Raw genomic sequence first — 14,301 nt, 5'->3', positions numbered from 1 at the left:
AAAAAAAAAAAAAAAAAAAAGTAATCAGAGATAACTTTAAATCTGCATCTATATGAGTCTTCCTTCAAAGTGTGTGGTAGAAGGTCTAGTGGCATCACCGAAATATAGTAATATGCCAACCAGAGACCAACAATAGATGAGATCAAAAGAGATCATGTAAACTAAAACCACTTTGTAAAGTATAATAACCAGGTGAAGTGCATCATTGTTACTTGTAAAAATAATTACTTGACAGGTAAGACAATATAATTATGGACAACAAAACCACAATTCAACCTTAGACAAAGGGAAACTTATTCCAAATGGGGCAAACCGGTTCTCTTCTACATAATTTAATGCAATAATTAATTAACTAGAATTCATTTTTTCTTTAATTTTTATTAGACAAAACATCTAAACTTCATGTGAAATTAACGATTTTACGATCTTTATATGACAATTTATGATGTTTGTGTTTTTTTCCGAAGAAGTGTCTATCTATAATTATCTATAAATAGAATCTAAATTTTATAATTATTTGTAGATAATTATCTCTTTGTAGATAATTATCTACAAATAATTACAGAATTTATAGATATAATGTATCTATAAATTGAAGGAAGAATACTGAAGTTGTTTTATATAATTTTATATATAAAACATACATATGTAAAGTTATATATATAAACAAACTTAAAACTACAGGTGTGTGTGCATATAAATACATAATAGACACACATATACATATACATATATATGTGTGTGTGTTTGTGTATTATATATTTATAGACACACTTGAGTTCAGGAGTTCGTGACCAGCCTGGCCAACATGGTAAAACTCCATCTCTACTAAAATAAATACAAAAATTAGCTGGGTGTGGTGATGCACACCTGTAGTCCCAGCTGGGACTTTTATTTTCTTTTATTTCCCAGTAAAAACATTTAGGTGGCCCTGCTTTTGGTGTATCTCTGTTTTGTCTCCATGAAATCATGTGGATGGACATTCAATTGCCATTCTCTAACCATTTCCTTTAGATGTTTTACATCCAAAATAATGTGAACCCTCCTCTTTTAACATGCCTTCAGTCTTTTCAAGGAACAGACCTGCAATTCCTCCAGTCTTCAAGTTAGCAACCTCCTTTTTCTTGTAAAATCAAAGCTACAAACTCCTTATTTTTTGCAAACAACAAAGGACTGACATTTAGCAGAAGGTAATCGGAGGAGCACAAATCTAACATTGCGGCATCTCCCATTCGTGTAAGTGAGAGCCTGTAGGTAACTCTGTCACTGACAGTGGGACAATACAGGAAGGTATAGCCCACTTCCCAAGGAACTATCACCTTCTGTAAAATAACCAGTGCCAGGGAGCCTGGCACCAAGAGCAAACAATCTGCCAAACTGTTTTCTCTCTTCTGCCTATACTATCCCTGCCATATTCAATCATCTCATTATTGGTAAATGCAAACCTTTAGAACAAGTTTAAAAACAAGCATATTTTAAAAATACAAAATCAGGAATGTGCTTTCATAACAGTATGTTAAAGCTACTACATCTCATCAACATTGTCTAGAGATTTCCTGGTCATCAGAGTCAAAAGCTATCTATGTTGTTTAGGGGAACAAATTAATTATAATTTAAAATGTGCTCAATTTTCAAATATTTTTATTAAGCAAGGAAAAAGAGAAGAAACCAAGAGATGGTAGGAAAAAGATTTAGCTACATCGATTTCATATGCTTTGCAAAAAACAACAAAGCAAAAGAAAATTAAACACCAAAAATTTCAAAACAAGATTTATTTATATTTCTGTTTTTTCATAACTAGTCTCTGAGTTCTAGAACCTTGCTAACACAACTAGTTCACACTATTGTTCAAAGCTGGCCTGGTGCTCACAGCTAGTCTATGCTGTTCTTTTCTTGGACATAAACAGTTTCAAAGAGTGTCAGCTTTAGACGTGGTCATCCTGCGACAGTGTTAAAGTAAGACTAACAAGCCCACTTTCTTATTTTTCCTAAGCATAGACAAAAACATAGCACTGTGTAAACCACAAAATATCAAACACTCCCTCTCCTAACAAATATGAGTGGCCATTGTTTCTTTAGGAGGTATTATTGTCCTTTTTTAGCCTCAAGGAATGTATTCCAAGGCCTTCAGGAATGCCTGAAACCTCAGATAGGACCAAACTTTATCATATGTATAGTGTGTGTGTGTGTGTGTGTGTGTGTGTGTGTGTGTGTGTGTGTGTGTAATCTGATCATTAAGAAAGCTACTAAGTGACTATGGGGTGAGTAGCATGGACTATGGAGTAGTGTGGATAAACTGACAAAGGGATGACTTACGTTCAAAGAGGGATGGCAGATATCATCATGCTACTAAAAATGGTGTGCAACTTAAAACTTAGACATTATTTATTTCTATAATTTTCTATTTAATGTTTTTGGACCATACTGCAGATGACTGAAACTGGAAGGTGAAATCACGAATAAGGAGGGACTGCTGTAAAGCTCTGGCTTCAGCCTACTCTGCCTTCCTCCTAGATTAGATGTTTACAGACACAAAATCATAGAATTTTCCTCCCTTCCACATTACACCCCATCAAGAGTACACCTCTGTTTTCTAGCACCATCTTGCTGAGATGCCCTGCAGCTACCCTGGTGTACGTTCTCCCTCACAGGAGTAAGTAATAAAACATACTTGTTAAAACTACGTGTGTGTTCCTGGTGATCTTTGGCTGGAGGTCATTGACAAGTATTATTAATTCTTTTCACAAATGAGGGAAATGATACCCAGAGAGGTTTTAAAAAGATTATAGTTGCAACAGGACTGGGAGTCAGATTATATTTAAGTAGCTCAAGACTATGAAAAAAAAATATGTATTGATATCCATTGAGTATGCTATGTAGAATACCTCTGTGGCATTATGCAAGCCATATTTATTCTCTTAGTCTCTCTCCAGCAGCCGACCCCAACACCTGAAATGCTCCATTATTAGTCTATTCCTTTGGGTTAAGGAACTGACAGTTGCGTTCATTTTCCTTTTAGTGTTGTTGAAAAGTCAAGGCAATACCATGCTGAGATAGAAGTGGTAGTGATAGGGGAGGGGGGCAGGGAGGTGCTGGAAGGTGAAGAGCGTGGTCCCTGTCTAGAGCTCCACCCCCGGGCCTGTTGGGACCTAGGTGAGGACAGGCATTTTTGCTTTCCTGGTCAAATGTTGCATTTCCCCAAGCCACCCAGGCCTACAAGGCCCCCATCGTGTATCTATAAAAACCCCAAGACTCTGACAGGCAGATACACAGGCAGCTGTATGTGGAGAGGAGCACATCAGCAGAGGAACACACAAGCAGCTGGACGTCGAGACGAACACATCAGTAGAAAAAGACACAAGTGGCAGGATGTTGAGAGGACACCAAGGGGAGCACGGAGGAAGAGCACAGGACAGATGTTGGCATGCTGGCTTGCCATCAACTGGGAAAACATGGTGGTGGAGTTTGGCCTGTGGCAATCAGAGGAGACCCCGGGCTTCCAAGCGGCCTGACTCCAGGGGAAAACCATTTCCCTTCCAGCTCCCCCATCTGCTGAGAGCTACTTCCACTCAATAAAACCTTGCATTCATTCTCTAAGCCCACATGTGATCTAATTCTTCCGACTCACCAAGACAAGAACCCTAAGATACAGAAAGCCCTCTGTCCTTGAAATAAGGCAGGGGTCTAACTTAGCTGACTAACACAAGCCACCTACAGACAGCTAATCTACAAGAGCACCCTGTAACACACACCCACTAGGGCTTCAGCTGTAACCATTCACCCCTAGACACTGCTGTGGGGCTCTCTCCCCATCTGTATGCTCCCCTAGAGGTTTGAGAAGTAGGGCACTGAAGAAGCAAGCGGCACCCCTATCCTCACCCTGAAAGGAGGACAAGGGAACTTTTCCCATTTCAGGAGCACTGAGAATTCCAGTCCTAAGGAGTTGTCATGGCAAGGAATTTTGGGAAGCTGCAGTTCAGGCAGCACAGAGTATCCCTAACTCAGGGGTCCCATATGTGCTTTCTCCCCTAAGAGAAAAATGAGACAGCACTAAAAATAAAATTCAGTAACTTTCCTTTTCCTCCCCCAAGAACTGACTTTGCAAATTTATTTGTAAGTTATGAAAGAACACCAAGCTGAGTTCAGATACCTGAGTTCTAATCCTGCCTACACTAGTCACTTGATTGTTTTTGATGAGACACCAAATCTGAACCCAGCCAAAGCAGTAGACTGAGTTCCCTAATCCACTAATCTTGAAGCTCCTTTAATACCATAGGCTTCTATGGAAAGATGATATTGAAATCATTACAGGTTATTTCTAGCTATAGTTCTTGTTCCTTCATTCATTAGTTTAACCACATTTGTTAAGCAGCTCCTTTGCTTCAATGTGTGTTAACTAGCAGTGGATAAAAGAAATCCTTCTTCTAAGTTTCCTGAGTACTCATTGCTTAAACATATATTGTAAAGTTGTTATTGAAAGAGTAAAATGTCAAAAGTTTCCAAATACATGTTCACATCTGTTCATCTAAGTTATATTTTAGAAAACAAGGTGGAGTCCAGGAAAAATACCACTTTCTTTCTTCACAACTCTGAAAACCCAGAATAAAGCTCCTACCCACAATAGATGCTCAATATGTACCTATATTCGACTGTCTTAAAATATGATTTCAAAATGTGGTAACAGGGCAACAAAGAAAGAAAAACCAATATCTAATTTGCAAACAAGAGTATGCTAGCCAGATTTTATTAATGCTATGAATTTATTAATTGCTTATTTAGGACACATATGTTGAACATAATGTCAGTGGGAAGCATGTGGAACTAAAGAACACACCTCACAAAATGCTTCTTTGCTAAATGTTTGGTGAAATATTTTCTGGACTCATGCAGGTGCTTGAAATTTCTAGTTAGGAATTAAAAGTAGGCAGAATGCTTGTTCAGTGAGACTATGGGATTCCTTCTTTGGAGATGTGTAAGCAAAGTGCCATGACTATTTGCATTTTTTTTCCCCAGTCACTGCAGTTGTCTCTTTTCTACACTGAAAAGACAATCAAGGAAAATTGTTTATATATGATGCCTCTTTTACATATGACTCACTCTGCACACAACCCTCATCCCAGCCAACATGGCTTTTTCTAGTCTAAAAGTACCACTGAAGCGCCACAGCAAGTTCCTTACAGGTTATGTTAACATAATTCAGCGTCACGACCTGCTCCACCATTTATTATAATTAAATTATTTTGCCACCAATGCTGTTTCCACAAAAGAATAAATGTCTTTTTAGGTGACAAGATGCAAAGGAAGTAATTAAAGAGAAAGCCAGTGAACTCTGCTGCCAATGATTTTATTAAAGAAGGATAAATCAGGTCTCTTTTCTCATTGTTCTCCCTGTCTCCATTTGGTCTCCTTCTCACCGCCCTGTGGCTGTCAGTTTTGGGCTAGGAAGGTAGTAAAATCTAGGAACTACCATCAAGTACAATTAGCTATGAAGGATGTTAGATGAAGCTCTTTGGGGAATTGACTGGAGATTTCCCTGCATCTCTGAACCCACAAGGAAGCACTGCAGCAGTGAGTGGGATTTCACTATCACCTGGTCTAATTCCACTTGACTGGAAGTACACCAGTCACAAAACCAAGACTTCATAGTAAGGAAACACCTAACTGAAATTGATTTAAAGTAACTTTACATGCCCTCTCTTTTGCATGGGTCATTGGTCAAACCACATGTAGAGAATTTATTTTCTTTTAGCATGTGTGTGTGTTGATAGATTGTAATTATTCAGAAAAGAATTAGCAAAATAACAAGAGTACTAGAAACCTATAGAAAACTAGATACATACTTTTAAGTACTTGAAAAACTCTAGATACATACTTTTAAGTACTTGAAAAACTATCAAATATAATAGAATTTATATTTTCTCCAGAAGTAAGATATGGCTTAATGGGTAGAAATTACAAGGAAACACATCTTGTCTTAAATTTTGATTTATGAACTAGCATTTTTGAGTCATAAGTTAAACTGCCTACCAAGGGTTTAAATTTTCCCTCAAGATGTTAGGAGACTGAATGGCCATTTTATAAAGAAAATCATAGAACCTTCTTACATTTAGAGGGGGCTGAGTTAGCTAAATCTTCTAACTCTGATTTCTCTTAACTTTTTATTCTTTCCTTTTCTTCAGTGTTGGCATTCATGAAATTATTTTATATATAGTGTCACCATTGCAATTTTTTTCCCTTAAAACAACAAGTAAGAGAAATTTCTTAAGGTAATGTCACTGATTCTATAGGGAGAATTTCAAATTTTATTGATAGTTATTGCGGAAATTTTTGAAGTTAAATATACATACTTGTAGAATCTCTTTCTGATCAATATGAGAGTGTCAATTTTAGGGAAAAAGTAAAAATGGATTTAAAAAAAACCCTCCCTGGCACATATATACCCACCCTCACTGTTCTGCACTATTTTTGATTCTTCCAATTTAAACGTGCATTAAAATGAATAATTGCAATGAAAATTTTGGATTGCATATACTTTATTTAGCCAGTATAAAAAAATAAATGTTTTAAGAAATGGAAATAGATTATGAACATATTTCTAAAGTTTAATGAATGGGTAGCATCTCTCCTTTCTGAAAGACTAGAAGAATGATTTATTTCTTAGGTATGAGCTGCATCATTTTCTCTCTAAGGGATTTAAGCCATTTGTTTTTAGATGACAGTATGTTTTCTATTTTCTTAAATGTCATTGCCCTAACATGCTTATTTCATAAGATGTCTGTTCAAAATTCACTTTTTAAACAATTGAACTGAATTTTAATTGGATGATGAGATTTCGCATGTAAATTGAATGGGTAATATCAAGTCAATCTCCCTTCCTTTAAAATAATTATTCTTAAATATAATTTTTATTTTTCAAATAAAGAATACCACTTCTTTTGCTTAAAATATGCACTTGTTAACATTAACACAGCCTCAATCTGATCTGATCATGTATGGAGAATACTAATCAGGTAGAGAAAACTGTAGAATGTATGTGATTGTGGCTATAACAAGTCAGCTGTGACAGCATTTCTGATTTAAACTTTAACATTTTCCTGTTCCCCTCCCTTCAATGTGAAGCGATCCACATATCTTACATTGACTACATCCATATAAACAATAAACAGAGGATACAACGTTCAGGTGTGAAAAAAATATAATTTGCTAATGAAAATCATGTTTAAATGTAATTTTTCGGCATTTCTTAAGTGACAATACCAAATAAATACCACAGTTAAAAGTCAATTATGTGTATTTTAGAATGTGGTGCATTAGTATTTCTAGACCTAAAGTACCAAATAAAGGAGTTTTTGGAAATGAAAAGTTTAAGGTAACTTCTTATAAAAATCAAAGTGGCATGTGCCCATTCAAGAGTGTGAAAAGATGGAGAACCCATTAATATTTATTGAGCATTTACCACATGCTAGGCTCTTAGCAGAGACTATTACATTTAACCCTTCCAATATCCCGCTAAGGTAAATTTTGTTATTTCTGTCCTTTTAGTGGAGAAAAATAAAGCCCCAAAAAGTTAAAATATTTTCTTAAAGTCACATATCTGGTAAGTTACATTTGTTGTTGGCATTCAAACCCAGGACACCCCATTTCCAAGGCCTGTGCAGGAACTGTAGAAGGACACGGATCCTGCAACACAGGCACCAAAGAGGTTCAAAAAAGAATTCCATTTGCTGCACATGCAGGACCATGTCTTGAGTCCCACTTGGGGAACCTGATTTTACATATTCCCACTAACCTCATGTAGCTGTTATGACGTATGAGTAAGAAAATACATAGGAAGTCACTTTGAAGGTTTATGCTGAAAAGAGTGCAATTTCACCCCTGGTACTCACCCTGAGGATTCTAATAGTGCCTAGTTCAACGCTGTAAGAATGCATCATCAACTGTGATTTGATGGACAGTATGTATACCTTTGTGTAAGTGGTAGGGAGGGGAGTGGGCAGGATTTGTTGGCAAGCAGCAAGAGTTGAAGTGATCTAACATGAAACAGATGGAATAAGGCAGGCTCTGCATACCACTTTTTCAGCCAAATCAAGTACTCACTCTGCAAGCAGTCAGCGTTCAGGAGGTCCTGACACTTTTCGTGGCACTTCACTCCACACTCCAGACACTTCATGCCTTGCCTTGCAATGCCCCACAGGAGCCCTTCACACTCATAACAGTACGTGGGCGTGGTAGCTGTCCAGACCTCAAAATTGTGTGGGGTGGTGGAAGACATAGGGTAGATCAAAGCTTGCAAGGTCTTCTTGAAGACATGCATTTTCTGTGAACATGAGAGAAGTTACCAATGCAAGCCAAGTCAGTGTGTTTGAATTCTTTCAAAATGAAACAAACCAATCACTTTATCACTTTTTTCTGAAAATGCTATTTTGAGAGAGCCCCTTGATCAATGATTCAAATCATGACAGTAAGCATAATAACTATGCTAACGTATTCTTCTCTCAATGTTTTAGGGTCCAATACAGTAACCTGTGCACAAAGAACTCCCTAATCTTCCAGACTGGACTGTGCTCCACTGTCTGCAGCTTCTTTCCCAGCAGCACAAAGGTCTAATTTATTGAGAATGCCTAGGTCCCTGCTATGCTGTAAACCCCACACCTCTGCCACTCTTACTTTCTACCCAGCCCATTATTTCCTGACTCCAACACCTCTCTGCTTCTCACCCTGCAAGGAAAGCTTCTGTAATTCAATCTGTAGGAAATTGCTTTTAGCACCTACCACCTGTGAAGGATCTTAACACCTAATTCATAAGAAAGCATCAGTAGTAGATAAAGGTCAAATAAGGCACTCTCCCATGGTGATTATATTTGAAAAGGAAGTACATTTTAATAGCACATGGAAGGACTTTCTAATGATAAGCCATTAGTGAGGTGAAAAAATCTACCGAACAAGTAGCTAGGAGAGCTGAGTTCCCTAGCATAGGCCCAATCACATACTATTTCAAATGGGCTTTCTGTAAGCAGGAACTGTCTTCCCGCTTTGTCTCCTTTGTGCCTAAACAGCTGATCATGATCCCTGGAATGTAGCAGGGATACATATTTTTTAATGAATAAATGTTCTGCCACTTATGAGTTTTGTATTCTATAGAGAGATGTAAAGTCTCTAAGATTCATTCTCGTCTGCTCTGTCTAAAATGGTATTACTTTGAAGATCAAATTATACAACAGTAACAGAAGTAATCTATAGGCTTCAAAACACTAAATAAACACAGTACTGATGGTAGATTTTCAAACAACAACAACGACAGCAAACACAGGCCAACAGAAAAGAAAATTGGTTAAATGAGTCCTTTTCTATGCTTCTCATATCCCACGAAGCAGGTGACTTCCTTAGAGAAAGACCAGCACTCTCAAGAGGTTACATTTAAAGATAATTTAACACAACTGCCTGTTGCATAATGAATGGATATTTACATAAACCCTGTAGGATCCTAGCTGATAAATCATACTAGAAGGGAAGCATTTATGTTTTGCATTAATTATCTTTAAATCTCATTTCAGAGTAGTTTTCCCACAGTGTTGAAATGACTAACTTTCAATTCCACAGTATGGTAACAGCATATTTCCCTTTATTATCACATTCTCCTCACCCTGTGTTTTCCCAGAATATGTTTGGTAATAGTACTGGGAGGTCCCCTACCAGGGAATGAAGTTTCAGTAAAAATGTTTCTAATTTTGAACAGCCAGATCCATCCTTGCTATTCATGATGGGCTGGTCAATCCAGAGCTCTTTATACTTTAAGTGAGTCTACAGAGCAGCAGTATGGTCAAATATGGGCATCACTCAAGCAAAAGATCTTAATATTAGGGTTTTATACAGACAGAACAACTGGATCCATCACTTTTCAATAAAGAGTGCCTGAACCAGGCAAATCTCCTGGCTTCATTTCATAATGAAGATGTCTTATAAAGAATTAAGAATTCTTTGAGAATGAGAAGCAAGTATTATTCATTTTTGCCTCCTTTTTAATACCTAGCGTGATGAGTATCTTCACTATCATTAAAATAAATGAAATAATCCTTGGCATAACAGATTTTTCATTACCTACCCACATACAGAATCTCCAAATTGGGCTGAGGGGCTGTGTGTGTGTGTCTGGGTGCGTGCGTGTGTGTGTGTGTGTGTGTGTGTGTGTAATGTAGTACTTGTGGTCTATATGAAAAATTAGGAAGATAATTAATTTACATATTTGCAATTGCCTCAGACAACTTGTTTGTTTTAATGGAAGTAAATAATAAAAATAGAAAAATAAAATACCCTAATTACATGAAATACTTCGTGGGAATAAAACAAAGTCTGCTAATGAACACAAGAAAAGTAAGAAATGTACTTTGTATAAATTTAGAAAGTAGAGTTGGGAATAAGTTTGTTTTTGAACATGAACTTATTCACATATTTCAAGATTAAGTAAATGATTAATATATGTGATCTAATTCCCTATGTCCACTTTCATTTTATTAAAGTCAAGAGATATACAGTCAGTACTATAGGTCTGCAGGTTATAGCAGGAGTCATAAAAATAAGTAACACTTTCTAAAAAAATTAAACATACTAGAGAAAAACAAATAAAAGCTCTGAATAAAGAGCTGAGCAGATTTCATTAAAATGCTTTGTTTGCTTTGGATAAGGAGCCATAATTCATTTCATGCAAAGGGAAAGTGAAGCTAATTTCCAAAAATCAGAAACATGAATCATTTACTAGACAGCCCACTGAAAATCAATTGAATGGAGCACTGAAACAAATTCCAATATTCAAAAGCTATTAGAGTTAGAGAAAAACATAAAAACATCAGATAACCTATTAGAGGGTATATATCCCCTCTAGTAAGGACTCATCATTGTAGGGAAATGATGAGTCCTTTTCATTCTTAACTTTTGAGGGTATGAGCATGTGTTTCATTCTTAACTTTTGAGGGTATGAGCGTGTTATCAAAGCTGAAAATTACTCTAAAATAAATGGCACACAAAAACATTCTTATTAAGGCAAAGTATATGCCCAGCATCTTATTAGAAGATGGTATACAGCAAAAATTCCCTTGTAAATTCTCCCTTCCACGCCCTCTCCTCCCACCCCCACCCTCCAACAATGTGGACTGTTGCCCTCTTCATGTCCATGTGTTCTCATCAGCTGATAATCTATTCTGAATGTTCCTAAACTCTACAAATCTTCTACAACTTTTCAAATCTTCTACAACAAAAATACATTTCCTAAACAATATGTATTTTAATATTATAGTACAGTACATGCTCATTGTAAAAATAATTTATAAAATAGAAAGGCACTAATATAAATAATAAAAAATATTCCATTCAGCTTTTTAAAGTTAGGCATTATTTGATACACAGCCTTTCTGTATTCTTTTTTATGTAGAAACAGGATGTGATACTATTGCAATTAGAAAATATATATATAATTTTAACATTGCTAAGTGATTCCAACAAAGAAGGTAATTTTTGCTGTGTATAGACATCTTGTTCAAATGCAGAAATGAATAAGGAATGCTTTCACCTTCTGGTAAGCATTTGTAGGCAAGTACAACATATAGATTACACTGGGGAGGATGCTCACACCCTAGACAAATATTTTGTTAGAACTTTCTTCTCCAAAAAATAAATGTAGAGTAAGTTGCACTGATATATCACTTTTGGAACAATTAGGCCACTGGAAGGAAATGAATTGCCTTTCCTATTCTTCAGTACCTGAGGAAACTAAAATGAGCCTGAGATATTAAGGAATAAGGCTTCCTGCCAAGAGCAATAACTAGTGTTTTCAGACCATCAATATTCTAATCTACCAACTGTTAATAATTATAGGAGGAACAAAGCTGATCTGCCTCTATCTGCCACATTCTTTCTCTCTTTTTTCCTTACTATGTTAACCAGTGACTAACCTAATGTTCTATTTTCTTCCTCATCCTGTGGAGGAAATAATCGTCCTCATGAGATTATGTAAGCCATACCTTTCCTATCCTCCAAAATAACACAGTTTGATAATTTCAAGAAAAAATATGCTTCTTGTTTCATGGCATTTTTCATATACTTGATGCATACTATTTAGGAAAACCAAATTTACTCTTCTGTAAAGTATAAATGTTACTGTTTCTGGACAAAAACAGAATTTTTTGCAGAGCAAACATTAGGTACAGTGTGATCTTTCTGAAATTTGTTATAAACATGAAGACAGAACAATGCTAGAATAAAATCCTGAGTATTAAAACAGACATAATTTCAGTGTTGATTTTCTCATCTAAGTAAGCACCATATAAGATTGATTGACTGCAGAAGCTAAAATTATTCAGGTAATTTTTTTTGGAGCAGAAAGTACAAACAAGGACTAAAAGTTATATTCCTGTCTATGTGAGAAAATAAGTAATTTTCTTTCACTTCTATTGCTTTATAAAAGATGCAAATTAACATTGTCCTACATAACATATGGGGTGAGTCCACAAAAAGAGGTCAGCACAATGCTAATGTGGACCATTTCTTAATTCAAGGAGACCACAATACAGCATAAGTCCTTTGTTATGACACAGAACAGGATCCGAAAACAAAATCTGATAGACTTTTTATGTACTATAAATGTTCATTCTTCCCATTCAAAATTTCAACAAAAATGTATACAAGTGATGGGGGTGGTATGAGATAAATAGTTTGATATATATTAAACTAAAAATAATGTGAATTTCTCTACTGGGGGAAACTTTAGACATTTTAATGTGGGAAGTCTAATATTTACTACTTGGAGTGGAGAATGCATTCTCATGAGTCTAAAACCAGAATAAGACAAGGACACCCTCTCTTACCAGTCCTATTCAACATAGCATTGGAAGTTATGACCAGGGCAATCAGGCAAGAGAAAGAAATAAAGTGTATTTAAATAGGAAGAGAGGAAGTCAAATTATCTTTGCAGATGATATGATCCTTTACCTAGAAAATTCCGTCACCTCAGCCCCAAAGCTTAAGCTGATAAGCAACTCCAGCAAAGTCTGAGGATACAAAATCAATGTGCAAAAATTGCTAGCATCTCTATATACCAACAACAGGCAGAGAGCCAAATCATGAACAAACTCCCATTAAAAGTTTCTACAAAAAGAATAAAATACCTAAGAGTACAGTTAAAAAATAAGTGAAAGACCTCTTCAAGGATAACGACAAACAACTGCTCAAGGAAATCAGAGAGGAAACAAACAAATGGAAACATTCCATGCTCATGGATAGGAAGAATCAATATTGTGAAAATGGCCATACTGCCCAAAGTAATTTATATATTCAATCCTATTCCCATTAAACCACCATGAATATTTTCCACAGAATTAGAAAAACTATTTTAAAATTCATATGGAACCAAATAAGAGCCTGAATAGCCAAGACAATCCTAAGTAAAAATAACAAAAGTATAGGCATCACCCTACCCACCTTCAAAATATACTATGAGGCTACAATAGCCAAAACAGCATGGTACTGGTATAAGAACAGACACATAGACCAATGGAACAGAATAGAGAAATCAGAAATAAGACCATGCAACTTCAACCATCTGACAAAACCTAACAAAAACAAGCAATGAGGAAAGAATTCCCTATTTAATAAATGGTGCTAGAGAACTTTCTAGCCATAGGTGGAAAATTGAAACTAGACTGCTTGTTTACATTATATACAAAAACTAACTCAAGATGGATTAAATACTTGAATATAAAACCCCCAAACCATAAAAACCCTAGAAGAAACCATTGAATGATTTCTTAGCAGTACCATTCAGGATGTAGGCATGGGCAAAGATTTCATGACAAAAATGCCAATGGCAATTGCAACAAGAGTAGAAATTGATAAATGGGACACAATTTAAATAGCTTCTGCACAGCAAAAAAAAAAAGAAAAGTATCATCAGAGTGAACAGGCAACCCACAGAATGGGAGAAAAATTTTTCAATCTATCTATCTGACAAAGGTCTAATATCCAAGATATATAAGAAGGTTAAACAAATTTACCAGAAAAAACTAAACAACCTCATAAAAATTGGGCAAAGTCCTTGAACAGAAGTATCTCAAAATAAGACATTCATGTAGTCAAAAAACATGAAAAGGAGCTCAGCATCACTGAGCATTAGAGAAATGCAAATCAAAATCACAATTAGATGCTATCTTATGCCAGTCAGAATGGTGATTATCAAAAAGTCAGGAAACAAAAGATATTGGTGGGGTTGCAGAGAATGCTTTTACACTGTTGGTGGGAATGTAAATTAGTTCA

At 35.9% G+C, this 14,301-nt stretch overlaps 1 protein-coding gene across 2 annotated transcripts in view; it reads right to left on the bottom strand.

The window, feature by feature from the left end:
• The window catches only part of UNC13C (unc-13 homolog C), a 625,259-nt gene that overhangs the window by 350,332 nt on the left and 260,626 nt on the right, over nt 1-14,301 (bottom strand). For both annotated transcript variants that reach the window (XM_037743781.1, XM_017543349.2), the window contains exon 8: nt 8,098-8,317. In XM_037743781.1, the coding sequence (XP_037599709.1) occupies nt 8,098-8,317 (220 nt within the window). The remainder of the gene's footprint in view (nt 1-8,097; nt 8,318-14,301) is intronic.

This window comes from Cebus imitator, unplaced genomic scaffold, assembly GCF_001604975.1.
Source record: "Cebus imitator isolate Cc_AM_T3 unplaced genomic scaffold, Cebus_imitator-1.0 Scaffold154, whole genome shotgun sequence".
NCBI classification, from domain to species: domain Eukaryota; kingdom Metazoa; phylum Chordata; class Mammalia; order Primates; family Cebidae; genus Cebus; species Cebus imitator.
Note: the sequence above shows the minus strand (reverse complement) of the source record. Positions and strands in the feature narration are given on the sequence as shown.